The sequence below is a fragment of the Henckelia pumila genome, chromosome 4 (genome assembly GCF_033568475.1).
Source record: "Henckelia pumila isolate YLH828 chromosome 4, ASM3356847v2, whole genome shotgun sequence".
NCBI lineage: Eukaryota > Viridiplantae > Streptophyta > Magnoliopsida > Lamiales > Gesneriaceae > Henckelia > Henckelia pumila.
In genome coordinates, this window is record NC_133123.1 from 139,463,564 (window position 1) to 139,480,973 (window position 17,410).

At 38.8% G+C, this 17,410-nt stretch overlaps 1 protein-coding gene across 1 annotated transcript; it reads left to right on the forward strand.

The window, feature by feature from the left end:
• The first annotated feature begins 16,217 nt into the window (after positions 1-16,217).
• LOC140861880 (uncharacterized) lies at positions 16,218-16,610 on the forward strand. Its single transcript, XM_073264883.1, has 2 exons — positions 16,218-16,362; positions 16,408-16,610. The coding sequence occupies exons 1-2, from the start codon at positions 16,218-16,220 to the stop codon at positions 16,608-16,610; spliced, it is 348 nt and encodes a 115-aa protein (XP_073120984.1).
• The last annotated feature ends 800 nt before the right edge of the window (positions 16,611-17,410 follow it).

Below are 17,410 nucleotides of genomic sequence, written 5' to 3' on the forward strand. Positions count from 1 at the left end.
GTTGGGTCTAAGATTGATCTCTTCCTGTTTTACCCCAGAGGCGGAGGGTTGACTTGATGAGTTATCCTCATCGATTGTTGCTTTGTCTAGATCATCAAAAGTTGATGATAGATTAGCGCTTGTTTCTTGAGTATTAGAATCATCAACATATTGGCTGTATTTCTTGTTCTTGTAAAACCAATGGTTTTAACATTTCTTGCTTCTGAGAAACCAATGGTTTTTCTATGGCCCATATAATTGGCCCTTGAATAGCAGCCCATAGTTGAGTTTGAGCTTGCATACATCCTGTGATTCGATTGGATACTTTGATCCGATCAGCTTGTTGTAACCTGCCCGCCATATCAGCACTTATGACAAGCTGGTTGAACTCGGTTTGAAGCAACCCAAGGTGTTCCCTGAGATGCCTCTGCATTTTCATGATGGAATCCACGTCACTGCCTTCCATATCTTGTTAAGAAATCTGCAAGAATATTCTCATGAGATTTAATAATAACAATATCAAAAATATAATTTTGACATAAAGCTTGCCATCTTAATAACCTAGCTTTCTCAGGTTTAGATTCAATTTTATTCCTTAGGAAAGCTTTTACCTAAGTGTTATCAACCTTCAAAGTGAATTTTTTAGCAAGTAAAAATAATGGCCATTTTTCAAAAGCCTTTTAACTGCATAAAATTCCTTCTCGTTGATATGCCATCTGATAGCTTCAGATTTTGAAAAAAGACCGCTACAGTATCTGCATGGTATTTCTCCATCCGGAGTGATCTTAGTAAGCACTGCTGCCCACCATTCGTCACTAGCATCCGTAAATAACACCAGATCATCTTCATCCACGGGTATAGCCATTTTTGGGAGATTCTTACATATCTTCTTTAATTGGTTCAACCCTTTAGTATGGTCATCGGTCCATATAAACCTTGCATCCTTTTTAACAAAGGACTGAACACCTTTCTGTACATTGCCAGATTGTTTATGAACATCCCTGCAAAATTTACTACTCCTAGAAAACTTTGGAATTGTTTCACATCTTTGAGTTTATCTAGAAAATTCTTTACCTTTTCCATAATATGGGGTTGTAGAATTATTCCAGTTTCATCAATCTCAATTCCAAGGAATTCAATTTTCCTTGTTGCTATGACTGCTTTCTTTTCAGATAAAACCAGTCCTTCTTGTTTACAAATTTTAGAGAAAATCTCTAAATGTTTAACATGTTCATCTATGTTTTTTGATGCTATAAGAATATCATCAATATAAACAAACATGAAGTTGAAATAATCTTTAAAAAGATTATCCATATTTCTTTGAAATATTTGGGGTGCATTAGCCAATCCCATAGGCATAACTTCCCAGATATAATGTCCTTGTGGTGTAGAGAAGGCTGTGAATTTCTTACTGCCTTCTTCCATTCGAATCTGGTAAAATCCAGACTTACAATCAAATTTTGAGAACACTCTAGCATTTCGTACACAGCTAATTAAATGTTCTCTACTGGGTATGAAGTACCCATCAAACTCTAGGATTTTATTAATACCTTAGTAGTTAATAACTAACCTGGGTTTCCCTCTTTTTATCTCACCATGATTTTTGACCAGAAAACCTGGGCTGCTATATGGTGAAACTCCTTCTTTGATTAGACCAAGGTCCAAATGTTCCTTGATAATCATTCTCATATCTCTTTGATCTGTTATGTTCATTGGGATAGGCTTATATCTGACGAATTCATACTCTTTGCCTTCCTTTAGAGTAAGACTGGCTTTGAGTTGATTTCTATCCCACCATGCCAAAGGATGCTCGTTGTAACTTTCTTTGAGCCTCTTTTTGACATCTTCAAGGGATACCTTATCTTCTAACTCTATATCTCTGTGATTTAGAGTTACCTTGAGAAGCTTCATATCCTCTGTTTGGAGTTCTTGTTCTGTTGTTATTTTTAACATGGTTTCTCCAAACCTTCTTGGATCTTTCATTTTTGGGTGGAAAAGTTGTCCTTTATCACCACGCTGGCTGCGAAATATTATCGGCAACTGTCGATAGAAAGCAACCTTGAGTCGTTGAACGATAATTTTATGATCACAAATTGTAGTGAACATAAGTCTTCTTGACTCATTGTCTTGTGTGTACTTCTTAAACATTTGTAAAAAGTTATTTCCTAACAGGATATCAGCTCTTGTATCATGGAAATAGATTGGTGGTGTCTTTACCTTGTACCAAGGTGTTTGACCTGCTCCTCCCATAAGGATATCTGCTTGTTTTATTCCTTTGCAAAGAATTAAAATTCTTCGAGAGAAATCTCGTCCAGCAATTTTCGGCAATTCTTCTTCACATTCTTCAGGGAAGACTCCTCTTTTTGCTGTACAAATTCCTGCTCCTGAGTCAATATAAGCTGCAAAGTATTCAGCCTTATATTGTTCATACAACATCCCTATCTGAATGAATATGGAGAAAGGACTTATTGTCATTTTTTAAAGGGATTACTAAATGGCCCCGCCATTTTTAACAGACTGTGTTGTAACTCAGTAATCCGATTAAGACTATTCACCTTTAGTTTTTCTAAGGCCTCAGAAGGTAGAGTATGGTTACTCCTTTCCACTTCTTCAATACGTTCTAGTAAATCATGTTCATGACTTACTAATTTCAACAGTTGCTTTTTTCTCTGTTTGTAAACAGAGTTTTCAAATCTGATTAAGGGATTGTCCCTTATCCAATTCTCTTGGTTTTCCATCTCGTAGAATTCTTATTGAATCCTCTAAGTCTTTTCTTTTGCCATAAACTCTATTCATTTTTCAAGGCGTTTCCATGGTTTATGGTCCTCCAGAAATTTTAGGCCAATAATGAGCTGATCCACTTCTTTTCCTGGAATTCCATAGATTTGAACTTCCAATTCTTCAATATTTATTAATCCTTGGTAAGTTCCTGTTACCTGCTGCTCTAAATAGTAAATCGAGTTACAAGGAAATTGGTTTCTATGACTTGTAATTTTGAATCCTATTTTGACTTCTTTCCATCCTTCTGGAGATCTAAGTTTTTTTATTATTGAAAACTCCTTTTCTTCTGGTGGAATTTCTTGAATAGGAGATTTTTCCCACCTTCGAATTGTCATTCGGTCACCTTGGAAAGATAACCTTCGGGGTTCTATTTTAAGATCTCTGTATAGAACCGGTTTATCTTGTATTTGAATGTCTGTTTCCTGAATTAAAGGAAACTCGATTCTTTCCGGGTATATTGCTTGAGCAACTTTCCCAAAGATTTTTGGAATTTCAATAAACTCATTTCTAATAAATAATTCAGAATGGTGAGTATTAGAAAGAGCATATGAAATTTGATAAGTAATAGAATATGGTCTATTACCTTCCTTCATTAATATTTTTTCCTTAAAGTTTTGATGCAACGTCAAGGCTCGACTAAAGTCTTTGTCAGCTAAATTGTAGGCTATTCTTGGATAAATAACTCCTATTATTTTTCCTGCACATAGATTTCCTGAGATCGTACCCAGAACATCATCTTGGATATTCCCCATTCTTTTATCACATACTACGATATCTATGGGTGAATCTATTCCTTCTTTAAAAGTTGCCTTAATCATTATTTGGATCGCTCCAATATGAATCCAAGACATCGTTCTTGCTACCTCACTTTTCAGTTTTTGCAATTCCTCTCTTACTTCTTCAAAAGGAATTAACTGCATTTCTATTTGATTACTTGTTATCTCCATAGGGATTGCCATTTTCCTTCTGGATACTTTGTAAATCAAATGATGTCTTCTTTGTCTAAGCCCTAGGTCGCCTAAGGCTCTTTCTACTTGTCCTGCCGAAAATCCTTGGTACTTCTGTAATGTTGGATTTTCTCTCATAATCCTTTGGACCATATTATGAGATATCGTGGTTTGACTGAAAAATCCAGCCAAACTCTCATGTGTTTCGTGTCGAAACACTTCTTCCTTATTCTGATTCTGATTCTGATTCTGATTCATTTTCAGATTCATCTTGGCTAAATAATATCTCTTCTTCGTGTATACTTTCATCTGAGGGGATATCCTCAAATTGATATACTTGGACTAGATCTTGAAAGAAGGCCGCATCATCCATATCTGGTATTGCTTCAAAGAGTTTAACTCCCTTTCTCTCGTTCTCTGGACAGTTTGTAGATATATGTCCTCTTGCTCCACATGTCCAGCAGTTGCAATCCTTGAAACTTTCACTTGATCTCGTATGAGTTCTTCTAGATGGTATTCTTCCCCTGCCTTGTGATGAGTTTGTTGCTGGGGATGTTCTTGTAGGTCCACTTCTTATTCCTGGTCTATAGGATCTGGCCTTTTGTTTGGACCAAAATGTTCTTGGTTTCCAAGAACTTTTCATTCTTTTATTGTAGGGATTATTTCTGAATTTCTTCCTTTTAAATCCCTGTGATTTATTTTCTATAACCGCAGGGAGATCATTTTCTCTACAACATAGAGGAGTATGCTTATTAATACCCCTTATTTTCTTGTAGTTCTTTTGTAATGCTGCCATATGGCACCATTATGCCAATTTTCCTTTCAAAAAAGAGGCGTGTCTTGCCAATGTATCAAGATTACCTGGAACGTATTTTTTTATCAGCATTTCTCTCCAGGGACTTGGCATTTTTGCAAAAAATAGCTGAATGGCTACATTTTCTTCAACTCCCGAATTCCATCTGTATTTGGTGAATAACATAATATATTCATCAACTAAACAGATATCATGTAACTCGAGGCTATACAGAGCTTGAATATATCTTCTCTTTTTCTCTGTATCTTGATTATTGAAATAGTCTAACCCTATGAATTGTGCCTTAAAAAGGGTGGTCATTCTTCCTCCAATCTCGCTAAGTGATTCTCCTGCTAAGATTGATTCCTTGGTTTCTGGCATGGTCATTTCCCAAGCTATCTTGACAGATCCCATTAGACTCATTTCCAAAAGTTTGATAAATCCTTATTTATTGAGATCTAAAGTTTCTGCTGCTATTCTCATAGCTGATGTCCAGTCATCTATGAGATCTTCTCTGTTTTTGAAGTCCAGGACATCCAGGTTTAACATAACCCCATAAGGATGTATCGGGTCTAAAAGAGTTTTTCCATAAGGAGTTTGATGTATTGGTATATTACTCCTTCTTGATCTGGTTCCTACTGGATGTGAATTTTCTCCAACATGGAACTCACTATGTGGTTCTTCTGTTTTAACCACATATCTAGGAGGATTCCCTATGGGTTGTTCACCCTCAGGGGAATTCATTTTTAGATCTACTACTTTGAGATTCGCAAAAGAATCCGCAAGATCTTGTAGATCCTCGAGATTTAATCTTTCTAAAGTAGTCATCAGATAGTGTTTTTCTCTGATACTACCTTTATAAGATTAATCATCATTTCATCATCAGTTAAAGGTTTTTGAACCATTTTGATTTTTCCTTTCTGATGTAACAGAGGATTGTAAGAGTGGGTGCCCAGTGAGCCAACTGTGTGGCTATGGGCTTTGATGACTCTTTGTATAAACAATCTTTTGTTTAATATTATTTACACTTTTATTAATGGCAATGACTTTATATTACTTCATATTGTTATATTGTGATATACTATTGTTGTTTTGATAAAGACCTTGAATATACTATAGTGTATGTAAGATGTGGTAGAACATGGGGATGTCTATCATGAAATACATCTTATAGTCACTGTATATTCTAAAACCGTTCCTAGTCGATTGAGCCGTCCGATAATAAGGATAAGGATCGCTCGAGTTTGAGACTAGCATTTGCGATGCGGAGTACCACGTTTCATTGGTAGGGAACATGGAGATGTTCGAAGCATGCAAATGGATATTCATAGGATGAATAATCGAACTACCCTATCCGGACTTTCCAAGTGGTTATCACTTATCGAGTGGATAAAGTCCGCGGTTTTGGTTGTACACCATTAGTCCTTACGACTTGAAACATCATGGAGACTCTATATGCTAGTGCTGTGCTTTGACTCGTTTACCGACTCTATGGGGGTCATCAGGTGTCGAGATTGGGTACAGTTACGACACATATAGGAGTCAATGCATTGTTGTCAAGGATTCACCACATACTTGCGAGTATGGATATCCTATGCGATCTGAGGAGATATTAGTGTGACAAATCTCTGGCCAGAGTACTTGATGTGATTTAAGAAATGGTTTCTTAGTAGCACATGCGATGTCACTAATTTGATCTTCAAGATGTATTGCATAGTTATCGAATCTTGAGCGACTCTCGATATACCAATGGTTGTTGATTCGATCGGGATATATGGATGAAGGGACCGTACTGTACGCTAACCAAAATCTACTGGTTCTTGTAGGCACTATCAGTGATACCTAGGGAATCATGGGGCGATGTTGCTAGGCGCTTTACCATGATTCGTTGGGCAAGTCGGAAAGTGTTGTTCCGAGTCACAAGGAGTTGTGAGCCCACGGCTAGCTGTATCCCTGAACCATTGAGGGTCACACAGTGTAATGGAGTTTTAATCCCCGTTGAGATAGTTAAATTTAAAGAGTTAAATTTAATGAACTAAGGAGTTGGACTTCTTAAATAAGAGTAAGGGAGTAGGATTTCCTAAAATGACATAGGGATGGACATTTTTGGAAACCACTGAATTCGGATTCAAGAAAATTTATTTTGACTTTAAAATGTGCAGAAATGGTTTCTGTGCACATTGGTGAAATCAGTTCATCAATCGGAGTCACGATGAATTTTATATTAATTTCTGAACGAGCGGGTTTTGCTTGTCGGGCCCCAGCTTATGACTAATGGGCCCTAAGGTGTTAGTGGCCTGCATTATAAATAAGTTATTTCAGTACAGAAATTACACACAACAGCTCATTATTTTTGAGAAGCAAAAATCGAAAACCCTAGCCTCTCAAAGTAATAATCGGCCGTCCCCTTCCTTGCTCTGCCCGAGAAATTTCGGTCTGTGATTTTGAATCGCAGTCAGGAATAACGAATCAGATTCGTTTAATCTCTTCGCAGAAAAACTTCTGATAGATTTTCTAGTGCAATCTATCAGAGAGATTTAAACCTCATTCGTGGACCTGATTGAAGGAGTTCATCGGTTCCAGGGAGAGACAACAAGAGCAGATAAAATCTGTTGGTGTCCAGTAATCTCGTTGCGAGATTGAAGGTAAAATTTAAATTAATTGTTATTTGAATTTTACACACTAATAATTTAATCGTTGAACGGTTGATACCCACACTATGGAATTGTTCCATAACAAAATTTTAAACTTCCGCTGCACCGGGTATCAATCGTGATTGATCTGAACGCCAGTTTTCCAACAGTGGTATCAAAGCCAGGTTGCTCAGATCAAACGATTCAATTAATCAATTGTACAAAATTTTTGAGTCTCGGTTTTTGAAACAAAATAAATATTTTTTAAATAAAAAAAAAAAATTTTCGGGGCAAAACCCGGGCAGCGATTGGATCGCTGCCCGGTGGGGCAGCAATTGTTGCTGCCCCGGGCGGCGCACGGCGCCGCCCAGGGCAGCGCTGTGCGCTGCCCAGCGCAGCGCTGGGCGCTGCGCAGGGCAGCGCTCGGCGCTGCCCAGGGGCGGCGCCGAGCGCTGCGCAGGGCGGCGCCGAGCGCCGCCCAGGGCAGCGCACGGCGCCGCCCAGGGGCGGCGCCGTGCGCTGCCCTGAGGGGGCAGCCGGGCTGCCCCCGGCCCGCGCCCCGGGTGCGGGCCGGCCCGGGAGTGTCCCGGGCGGCCCGCGGGAAAAAATTATATTTTTATTTAAAAATTAATTTTAATATTTAAAATTTTATTTTTGGTCCGGTCAAAAAATTGTTTTTGATTGGTTCACGAGATTTCGGATCGAATTGTTCGAGTCCGTAAATTTTAAAATTGATTTTGGATAAATTTGAATTTTTGGAAAATTTTAATATTTTATCCGTAAATTGAATTTTGAAATCAATTATTTTGGTACAATTGATGATAAGATATGATCTTATGATATATTAAGTAAAATATGATTTTATTTGTAAAATTGGATTTTATAGATAAAATATGATTTTATTTGATATAGAGATAAAATATGATTTTATATGTGAAATGAGATTTTATATATAAAATATGATTTTATCTTGTTTAAATTTGAATTGCCACAGCATGTTATCCAATAAATTAATTTTGAATTAAATGTTATTGGATAAGGATGATCGATTGCCATGACCAATTTTGTAGGTGTATGTTAGGAATTTACATTTTGTCTTTATTATTGTTGGTTTTATTAATGGGCCTGGTTTATGGCCCGATATGAATGTCATATGTAATAAAAGTGGGCTTGGTTTATAGCCCGTTCCCACCCCCTAAAAATGTATCCCCTACTTGTCATTGTTATTTATTGTAAATACATTAGATTTAGTGGGAGATCAAGATTTGAAGATGGTGGGCCCAGCAGACAATGAAGACTGAAGAAATGTAAATTGGAAGCATATGTAATAGGATTGCATTTGCATACTGCATATTACCTAGGATTGGACTAAGACCCGTGATTGGCAACCACGGGTCAATTAGAAATGGAATCGATCATCCTATATAATATGTGATATTATGATTGTATGCATGTTTAGACATAAATTGCGTGAATCCGGCAATGCATGCAATAAATTAAATATGATGAGACAAATATTTTTATAAATAAAATCCCTCATTTTAAATATGATTTAAAATTTATATCAAGATAAATAAAGGAAATTTAAATATTGTTTAAATGTTCCTACCTTCCATCAACGGTCAATGTATGTGATGCTACCCGCGGATACGGTCCGGCTCATATTATTGGGGGGGCCCGTCCGTCGGAAAGCTGTACATTGGATTGAAAAATGTTGTAAGTTGGGTGGAACTCCCATGGGATCGGCTCATATTATTGGGGGATCCACATGGCGACCGTCCATCACAACTTAATATTGGTGGGTCATCTTGACATGTCACTTTAAACGGCGTCATATTATTGGGCCCTTATTGGACATGAGGTAAATACATGGGGGTTGCTTTGGAAGCAATTGGGCTCTACCTTTTGAGAATTATGGTTGGCTGATATTATTCGGGACCATAAGTTTGTCAATTGGACTCCATGTTCTCACTAAGGAAAAAGTTTCCCGTTTTCACTAGAGGGTGGTGAAATCGTTAAAATAGTGGGAGTGAGATTCATAAAATTAAATTCGCCTATTTTATGTCTTAGTAAATTGTTAAACAATCATTGATATATGTCTGTTTTCCTTTTCAGTATTTCATACAATGAATTCGCGAAATCCTTTATTCTCGATCCTCGAACAAAACAAGCTGACTGGCGCCAACTATACGGAATGGTTCCGGAAGTTGAAGATTGTCTTAACTTCGGAGAAAATGCTCTACGTGTTAGAGAAAGCACCTCCGAAGGAAGCACCAGCTGACATAAGTCCGGAGGAATTGGCCAAACTTGATGCATGGTGTGACCATGACATCAAGACCAAATGCTATATGCAAGCCTCGATGTCTGATGAACTCCAGAGGCGATTTGAGGACACGGTGAATGCTGCTGACATTCATACGCAACTCAAGGAACTTTTTGGGGCTCAGTCGAGGGCTGAAAGGTTCTCTACTGTTAAGGAGTTGATGACGTGCCGCATGCGTGAAGGGACTTCGGTCCGTGATCATGGGGTACGAGTGATTTGGCTCATACAGAAGTTAGCGACCCTTGATTTGGTGTTGGAGCATGAACTCAATGTGGACTTGCTGCTTCTATCTCTTCCTTCTTCATTTGATGGATTCGTGATAAATTTTAATATGAACAAGATAGAGGCCACCCTTGAAGAGATGGTCAATATGCTCGTTACATATGAATCCACACTTAAGAAGGATAAGCCAGCTTTCTTGGTGGGCTCCTCATCTTCTGCTAAGAAGGGGCCAAGTATGAAGGGCAAGAAACGTTCTGCCCCACCCAAGAAAGTGGAACCCGAGAAGAAGCAAAAGACAAAGGCTTCAAACAATGGAAAATCCAAGGATGTTTGCCATTACTGCAAGAAGCCGGGTCATTGGAAGCGCAACTGCAAGGAGTATCTTGAGCAGTTGGGAACTGCAAAGGGTATGTTCTATATCGAAATAAACATGTCACTTAATACAACTTCTTGGGTATTGGATACCGGATGTGGATCTCACATTTGCAATGATTTGCAGGTGATGACAAGAAGTCGCAGGCTTAGAATGGGTGAGACCCAGCTGAGGCTCGGGAATGGTTCCAGAGTTGAAGCTACGGCCATTGGAGATGTTTGTTTGATTTTGCAGAATGATTTTAAATTATTGTTGAGAGATGTTTTATTTGTGCCAGATTTAATTAAAAACATTATTTCTATTTCTATGCTTGATAGAGATGGTTATTCTTGTAATTTTGTGAATGGGATTTGCAATATTTACAAGAATGAATGTTTAATTGGAAATGGACAACTTGAAAACGATCTATACAATTTAAAACTAAAAGACGTTCCAATTAATTATTTTGATAAACCGGCTACAACAAACAAAAGGAAAATCGATAGTCAAAACCCGGCAAACCTTTGGCACGCTAGACTAGGTCATATTTCCTCAAGGAGGATGAACAAGCTAGTGGGAGAGGGCATGTTTGATATGTCTGATATTAACTCTCTACCTACTTGTGAATCCTGCCTAAAAGGAAAAATGACTAAATCTCCTTTTAAGGGGAAACCTGAGCGTAGTCAGAATCTGTTGGATTTGATCCATACAGATGTTTGTGGTCCATTTAGAGTAGGGACTCAACATGGCCACACCTACTTCATTACCTTTACTGATGATTATTCAAGGTATGGGTATTTATATTTAATGAAATATAAGTCTGAAGCATTTGAAAAGTTCAAAGAATTCAGGGCTGAAGTAGAAAACAAGCTAGGTAAAAGTATTAAAGCACTTCGATCGGATCGAGGTGGAGAATACTTGAGTACCGAGTTTTTGGACTATCTGAAAGAGAATGGGATTCTCTCTCAGTGGACTCCTCCTATGACACCACAGCTTAATGGTGTATCGGAGCGTCGTAATCGAACTTTGTTGGACATGGTTCGATCTATGATGAGCTTCACTGAGCTTCCACCTTCGTTTTGGGGCTATGCGCTTGAGACGGCGGTATTGTTGTTGAACAACGTCCACACTAAAGCAGTGGACAAAATACCATACGAGTTATGGAATGGCAAAGCTCCTAAGTATTCGTACTTGAGGATTTGGGGATGTCCTGCTTACGTGAAGCGGACAGTGGGAGATAAGTTGGATAGTCGATCCAGCTTATGTTATTTTGTAGGGTATCCGAAGAATTCAATCGGATATTATTTCTATTATCCTGCTGAAACAAAGGTGTTTGTTTCTAAGAATGCCACCTTCTTGGAGAAGGAGTTCTTATTGGATAAGAAAGGCGAGATGATGGAACTCGAAGAAGTTCGAGAAGAACCCAAAATACAAAATAACGATCCTACACCTCAGGAACCATTGCTGGACACGCCTGCACCTAGAAGATCCGAAAGGACTTCTAGACCTCCAGTTCGATATGGTCTTCTTCTTGAAGGGGATCAAGATGAACCCGACATTGGATGTGATCCAAGAAACTTCAAGGAAGCAATTTCTGATGCGGATTCGAATTTATGGCTTGAAGCTATGCAGTCAGAATTGGATTCGATGCATACAAACCAAGTTTGGTCTTTAGTAGATCCTCCCGATGGAATTGTTCCGATAGGGTGTAAATGGATCTACAAAAGAAAGCTTGGGCCTGATGGTAAGGTATTGACCTACAAGGCGCGATTGGTGGCTAAAGGTTATACTCAAAGGCAAGGAGTTGACTATGACGAAACCTTTTCACCAGTTGCAATGTTCAAGTCCATAAGAATCCTAATTGCCATAGCTGCATGGTATGACTATGAGATATGGCAAATGGATGTGAAGACTGCTTTTCTTAATGGAGACATTAAGGAGGAAATCTATATGAAGCAGCCTGAGGGGTTCACATCCATGGGAAGCGAGCATAAGGTATGCAAGCTTCAGAGATCAATTTATGGTCTAAAACAAGCATCAAGAAGTTGGAACCAGAAATTTGATGAAACAATAAAAGATTTTGGTTTTATCAAGAACCCGGAGGAACCTTGCGTGTACAAGAAAGTAGTTAAGGATGCGGTGACATTCTTAGTACTTTATGTTGATGACATCCTACTCATTGGGAATGATGTAGGGATGTTGCAGTCAACAAAGATATGGTTATCAGGTAGATTTTCGATGAAGGATTTGGGAGAGGCATCCTACATTCTTGGGATACAGATCTATAGAGATAGGTCTAAGAGAATGATAGGACTCACTCAATCAACCTACATCGATACCATATTGAAACGGTTTTCAATGGATGGGTCCAAAAGAGGACATCTACCCATGTGTCATGGAGTTTCTCTATCCAAGTCTATGTGTCCCAAGACTGATGCAGAGATAGAGAATATGACACATGTACCATATGCGTCAGCTATAGGTAGTATCATGTATGGGATGATATCTACCAGACCGGATGTAGCATTTGCTCTGAGTGTCACGAGCAGATATCAGTCTAATCCTGGTCAAATGCATTGGGAAGCCGTGAAGGACATTCTTAAGTACTTGCGAAGGACTAAGAATATGTTCATGGTTTATGGAGGACGAGAACTCAAACTGGAAGGCTATACCGACTCTAGCTTCCAAAGTGATGTGGATGACTCGAAGTCTACCTCTGGATTTGTGTTCATGCTCAATGGCGGTGCTGTCTCTTGGAAGAGTTCCAAGCAGGACACCACAGCGGATTCCACCACTGAGGCTGAATACATTGCAGCATCAGCTGCTGCTAAAGAGGCCGTTTGGATGAGGAATTTCGTCCAAGAGTTGGGCGTCATTCCTAAATTTGTTGGTCCAGTCCCGGTGTACTGCGACAACACGGGTGCCGTTGCTCAAGCAAAGGAACCAAGGTCTCATCAAAGATCCAAACACGTACTGAGGAAATACCACATAATCCGGGAGATTGTGGAAAGAGGAGACATCATTGTCGAACGAGTGGCCTCTGCAGACAATATCGCTGATCCGCTTACTAAGCCTTTGCCAGGACCATTGTTTGACAAACATCGCGAAGCAATGGGTCTACGTAGTATGACTAGTTGGCTATAGGGCAAGTGGGAGATTGTAAGAGTGGGTGCCCAGTGAGCCAACTGTGTGGCTATGGGCTTTGATGACTCTTTGTATAAACAATCTTTTGTTTAATATTATTTACACTTTTATTAATGGCAATGACTTTATATTACTTCATATTGTTATATTGTGATATACTATTGTTGTTTTGATAAAGACCTTGAATATACTATAGTGTATGTAAGATGTGGTAGAACATGGGGATGTCTATCATGAAATACATCTTATAGTCACTGTATATTCTAAAACCGTTCCTAGTCGATTGAGCCGTCCGATAATAAGGATAAGGATCGCTCGAGTTTGAGACTAGCATTTGCGATGCGGAGTACCACGTTTCATTGGTAGGGAACATGGAGATGTTCGAAGCATGCAAATGGATATTCATAGGATGAATAATCGAACTACCCTATCCGGACTTTCCAAGTGGTTATCACTTATCGAGTGGATAAAGTCCGCGGTTTTGGTTGTACACCATTAGTCCTTACGACTTGAAACATCATGGAGACTCTATATGCTAGTGCTGTGCTTTGACTCGTTTACCGACTCTATGGGGGTCATCAGGTGTCGAGATTGGGTACAGTTACGACACATATAGGAGTCAATGCATTGTTGTCAAGGATTCACCACATACTTGCGAGTATGGATATCCTATGCGATCTGAGGAGATATTAGTGTGACAAATCTCTGGCCAGAGTACTTGATGTGATTTAAGAAATGGTTTCTTAGTAGCACATGCGATGTCACTAATTTGATCTTCAAGATGTATTGCATAGTTATCGAATCTTGAGCGACTCTCGATATACCAATGGTTGTTGATTCGATCGGGATATATGGATGAAGGGACCGTACTGTACGCTAACCAAAATCTACTGGTTCTTGTAGGCACTATCAGTGATACCTAGGGAATCATGGGGCGATGTTGCTAGGCGCTTTACCATGATTCGTTGGGCAAGTCGGAAAGTGTTGTTCCGAGTCACAAGGAGTTGTGAGCCCACGGCTAGCTGTATCCCTGAACCATTGAGGGTCACACAGTGTAATGGAGTTTTAATCCCCGTTGAGATAGTTAAATTTAAAGAGTTAAATTTAATGAACTAAGGAGTTGGACTTCTTAAATAAGAGTAAGGGAGTAGGATTTCCTAAAATGACATAGGGATGGACATTTTTGGAAACCACTGAATTCGGATTCAGGAAAATTTATTTTGACTTTAAAATGTGCAGAAATGGTTTCTGTGCACATTGGTGAAATCAGTTCATCAATCGGAGTCACGATGAATTTTATATTAATTTCTGAACGAGCGGGTTTTGCTTGTCGGGCCCCAGCTTATGACTAATGGGCCCTAAGGTGTTAGTGGCCTGCATTATAAATAAGTTATTTCAGTACAGAAATTACACACAACAGCTCATTATTTTTGAGAAGCAAAAATCGAAAACCCTAGCCTCTCAAAGTAATAATCGGCCGTCCCCTTCCTTGCTCTGCCCGAGAAATTTCGGTCTGTGATTTTGAATCGCAGTCAGGAATAACGAATCAGATTTGTTTAATCTCTTCGCAGAAAAACTTCTGATAGATTTTCTAGTGCAATCTATCAGAGGGATTTAAACCTCATTCGTGGACCTGATTGAAGGAGTTCATCGGTTCCAGGGAGAGACAACAAGAGCAGATAAAATCTGTTGGTGTCCAGTAATCTCGTTGCGAGATTGAAGGTAAAATTTAAATTAATTGTTATTTGAATTTTACACACTAATAATTTAATCGTTGAACGGTTGATACCCACACTATGGAATTGTTCCATAACAAAATTTTAAACTTCCGCTGCACCGGGTATCAATCGTGATTGATCTGAACGCCAGTTTTCCAACAAGGTTCGGTACCAAACGAGAGTGGTAACCTTCCTCCTGTATTTTCCTTTCTAGAACTAGAAGTGTGTTCTAGATTTATGATTTTGGTTTGAAGATCCTTTAGAGTTACAAGAATTTCTTCTTGTTTCTTAAGGATTTCTCCAATCTGTCGCGATATTTCATACAACTGATTACTGTAATATTGTACCATCTTTTGAATTTCTCTAAGATCTCCGGAAAGTTTAGAGGAATCTGGTGTGATCTCTAGAAATTGAGAATTAGAAATCATATTTCTTAATCTCTTTAGAGAGCATAAAAGACCTAAGTCTCTTTGAGTTTTGTAAAGAATCTATTTTAAATAGATTCACTTGTTCATGGAATTTCATATAAATGAAACCCTTCTGGTTCAAACTCTCGTTTGAATCCATGGTTTGTTGAAAATCTCTTCCTCAACAAAGAAAAGTATGATTTAATGAATAATATAAAATCTGAATAAAATTATCTTGGCTCTGATACCATTTTTTGAGCCATAGGGAAATTTTTATACAAAATATTAATATAAGGGTAGTATAGGAAATTTTTAGTTTGAAGGACATATCAGGGAAACTTTTTATAAAAGAAGGGACGTAATTGGCCACGAAAAAAGTGTTAGTATATTTTTGGGAAAGTTAGGAAACTTTAGGGACATAATCATTAATTATCTCAAAAAGGGACAAAAAATCGAGTAGCTGACCATTTGAGCCATCTGGTTCACATTGATGAGGAGCTAAGCTTGTGCGAAGAATTTCCTGATGAACAAATATTTGCGGCAAGCACAGTATTACCCTGGTATGCGCATATTGTGAATTATTTAGTTACTAATGGGTTTTCCTCTAAATTTTCCAAATCGTAGAGATATAAGATTCGAAGCGATTCTAATTACTTTGTGTGGGATGACCCATACTTATGGAAACACTGTGCCGATCAAGTGATATGAAGATGTGTCCATGCAAGCGAGATAATCCCTATTCTTACATTTTGTCACTCATATGCTTGTGGTGGACACTTTGGGGCGAAAAGAACAGCGAGAAAGGTGTTAGACTGTGGATTTTTCTGGCCATACATGTTTCGAGACTCTTACGATTTCTGTAAGTCGTGCGCTCAATGCCAGAAGACAGGTAATATATCCCAGCAAAAGGAGATGTAGATGGATGAGAGTGGCGAGCATCGAAAGTTGCAGTTGCAGGAATTAGAAGAGATCCGCAATGATGCTTATACCAGCTCCAAAGTCTACAAGGCAAAGACAAAGGCATTTCATGACAAGATGATTTCTAGAAGAGAGTTCGAAATCGGTCAGAAAGTCCTTCTCTACCACTCACGACTTTGATTATTCCCAGGTAAGTTGCGTTCTAGATGGATTGGCCCGTTTGTTATTACTAATGTCTTTCATCATGGTTCAATGGAGATACAGAGATTGGAGACCTCGAAAATATTCAAGGTGAATGGACAGCGATTGAAACATTATCATGAAGAGGCCCAAGCAAATGACGGAGAGAACGAGCATGATCTAACACTTGATGCTCCACCAGATATCGAATAAATTGCAGCATGCGGTCGAGCTATATACTGACTGTCAATTTAGCGCTGACTGGGAGGCAACCCAGTGTTTTTCATTTCCTGGCCTTTATTTTAATTTTTTTTTAGTTCTTGTTCAATTTTTTTTTATTTTACTTTTTGGAAAATAGAAAAATACAAAAAATTATTTTTTGTTTTTATGGCTCGCTCGATCGGTTAAACTTTACCGATCGAGCGAGATTTTCTCTGCCTCGGAAATATTTTTGATTTTTATGGCCCGCTCGTTCGGTCAATCTTTACCGATCGAGCGAAATTTTCTCTGGAAAGGCAGATTGGTTTCAATTTTTGTCTCACTCGATCAGTAGACTTCTACCGATGGAGCGATAAATTCTTTGGAATTATTATGTAGTGTTATTTCTAAATCGCTCGATCGGTCAATCTTAACCGATCGAGCGAGACCCTCATATCGCGATTAAAATTGTGATTCCCCTTATACCCTCTCTCATTCTCTCTTCTCTATTCTCTCTAAATCCCTAAATCCCCAAACCTTCACTCTCAATTTCTCTCTTCCTCTTCATCTTAAATCGCAGGAACGGAATCGGCAACCATAATCTCCACTTCTCAGGTCATCTCATCCGTCTAACAGATTGACTCGCCGGCCACCATCTCCATTATTTTTGGAATTTGAATTCTCCCTTCTCAGCTTGGAATCTCATGCACATCGTTCTCTTATCGGCCGATCCCTCTGCTATGCCACCGCTCCGGACATCTCTCACACCGCACGACTCCACCTTGCTCTTGTTTCGCCGGCCGATCTCTCTTCTA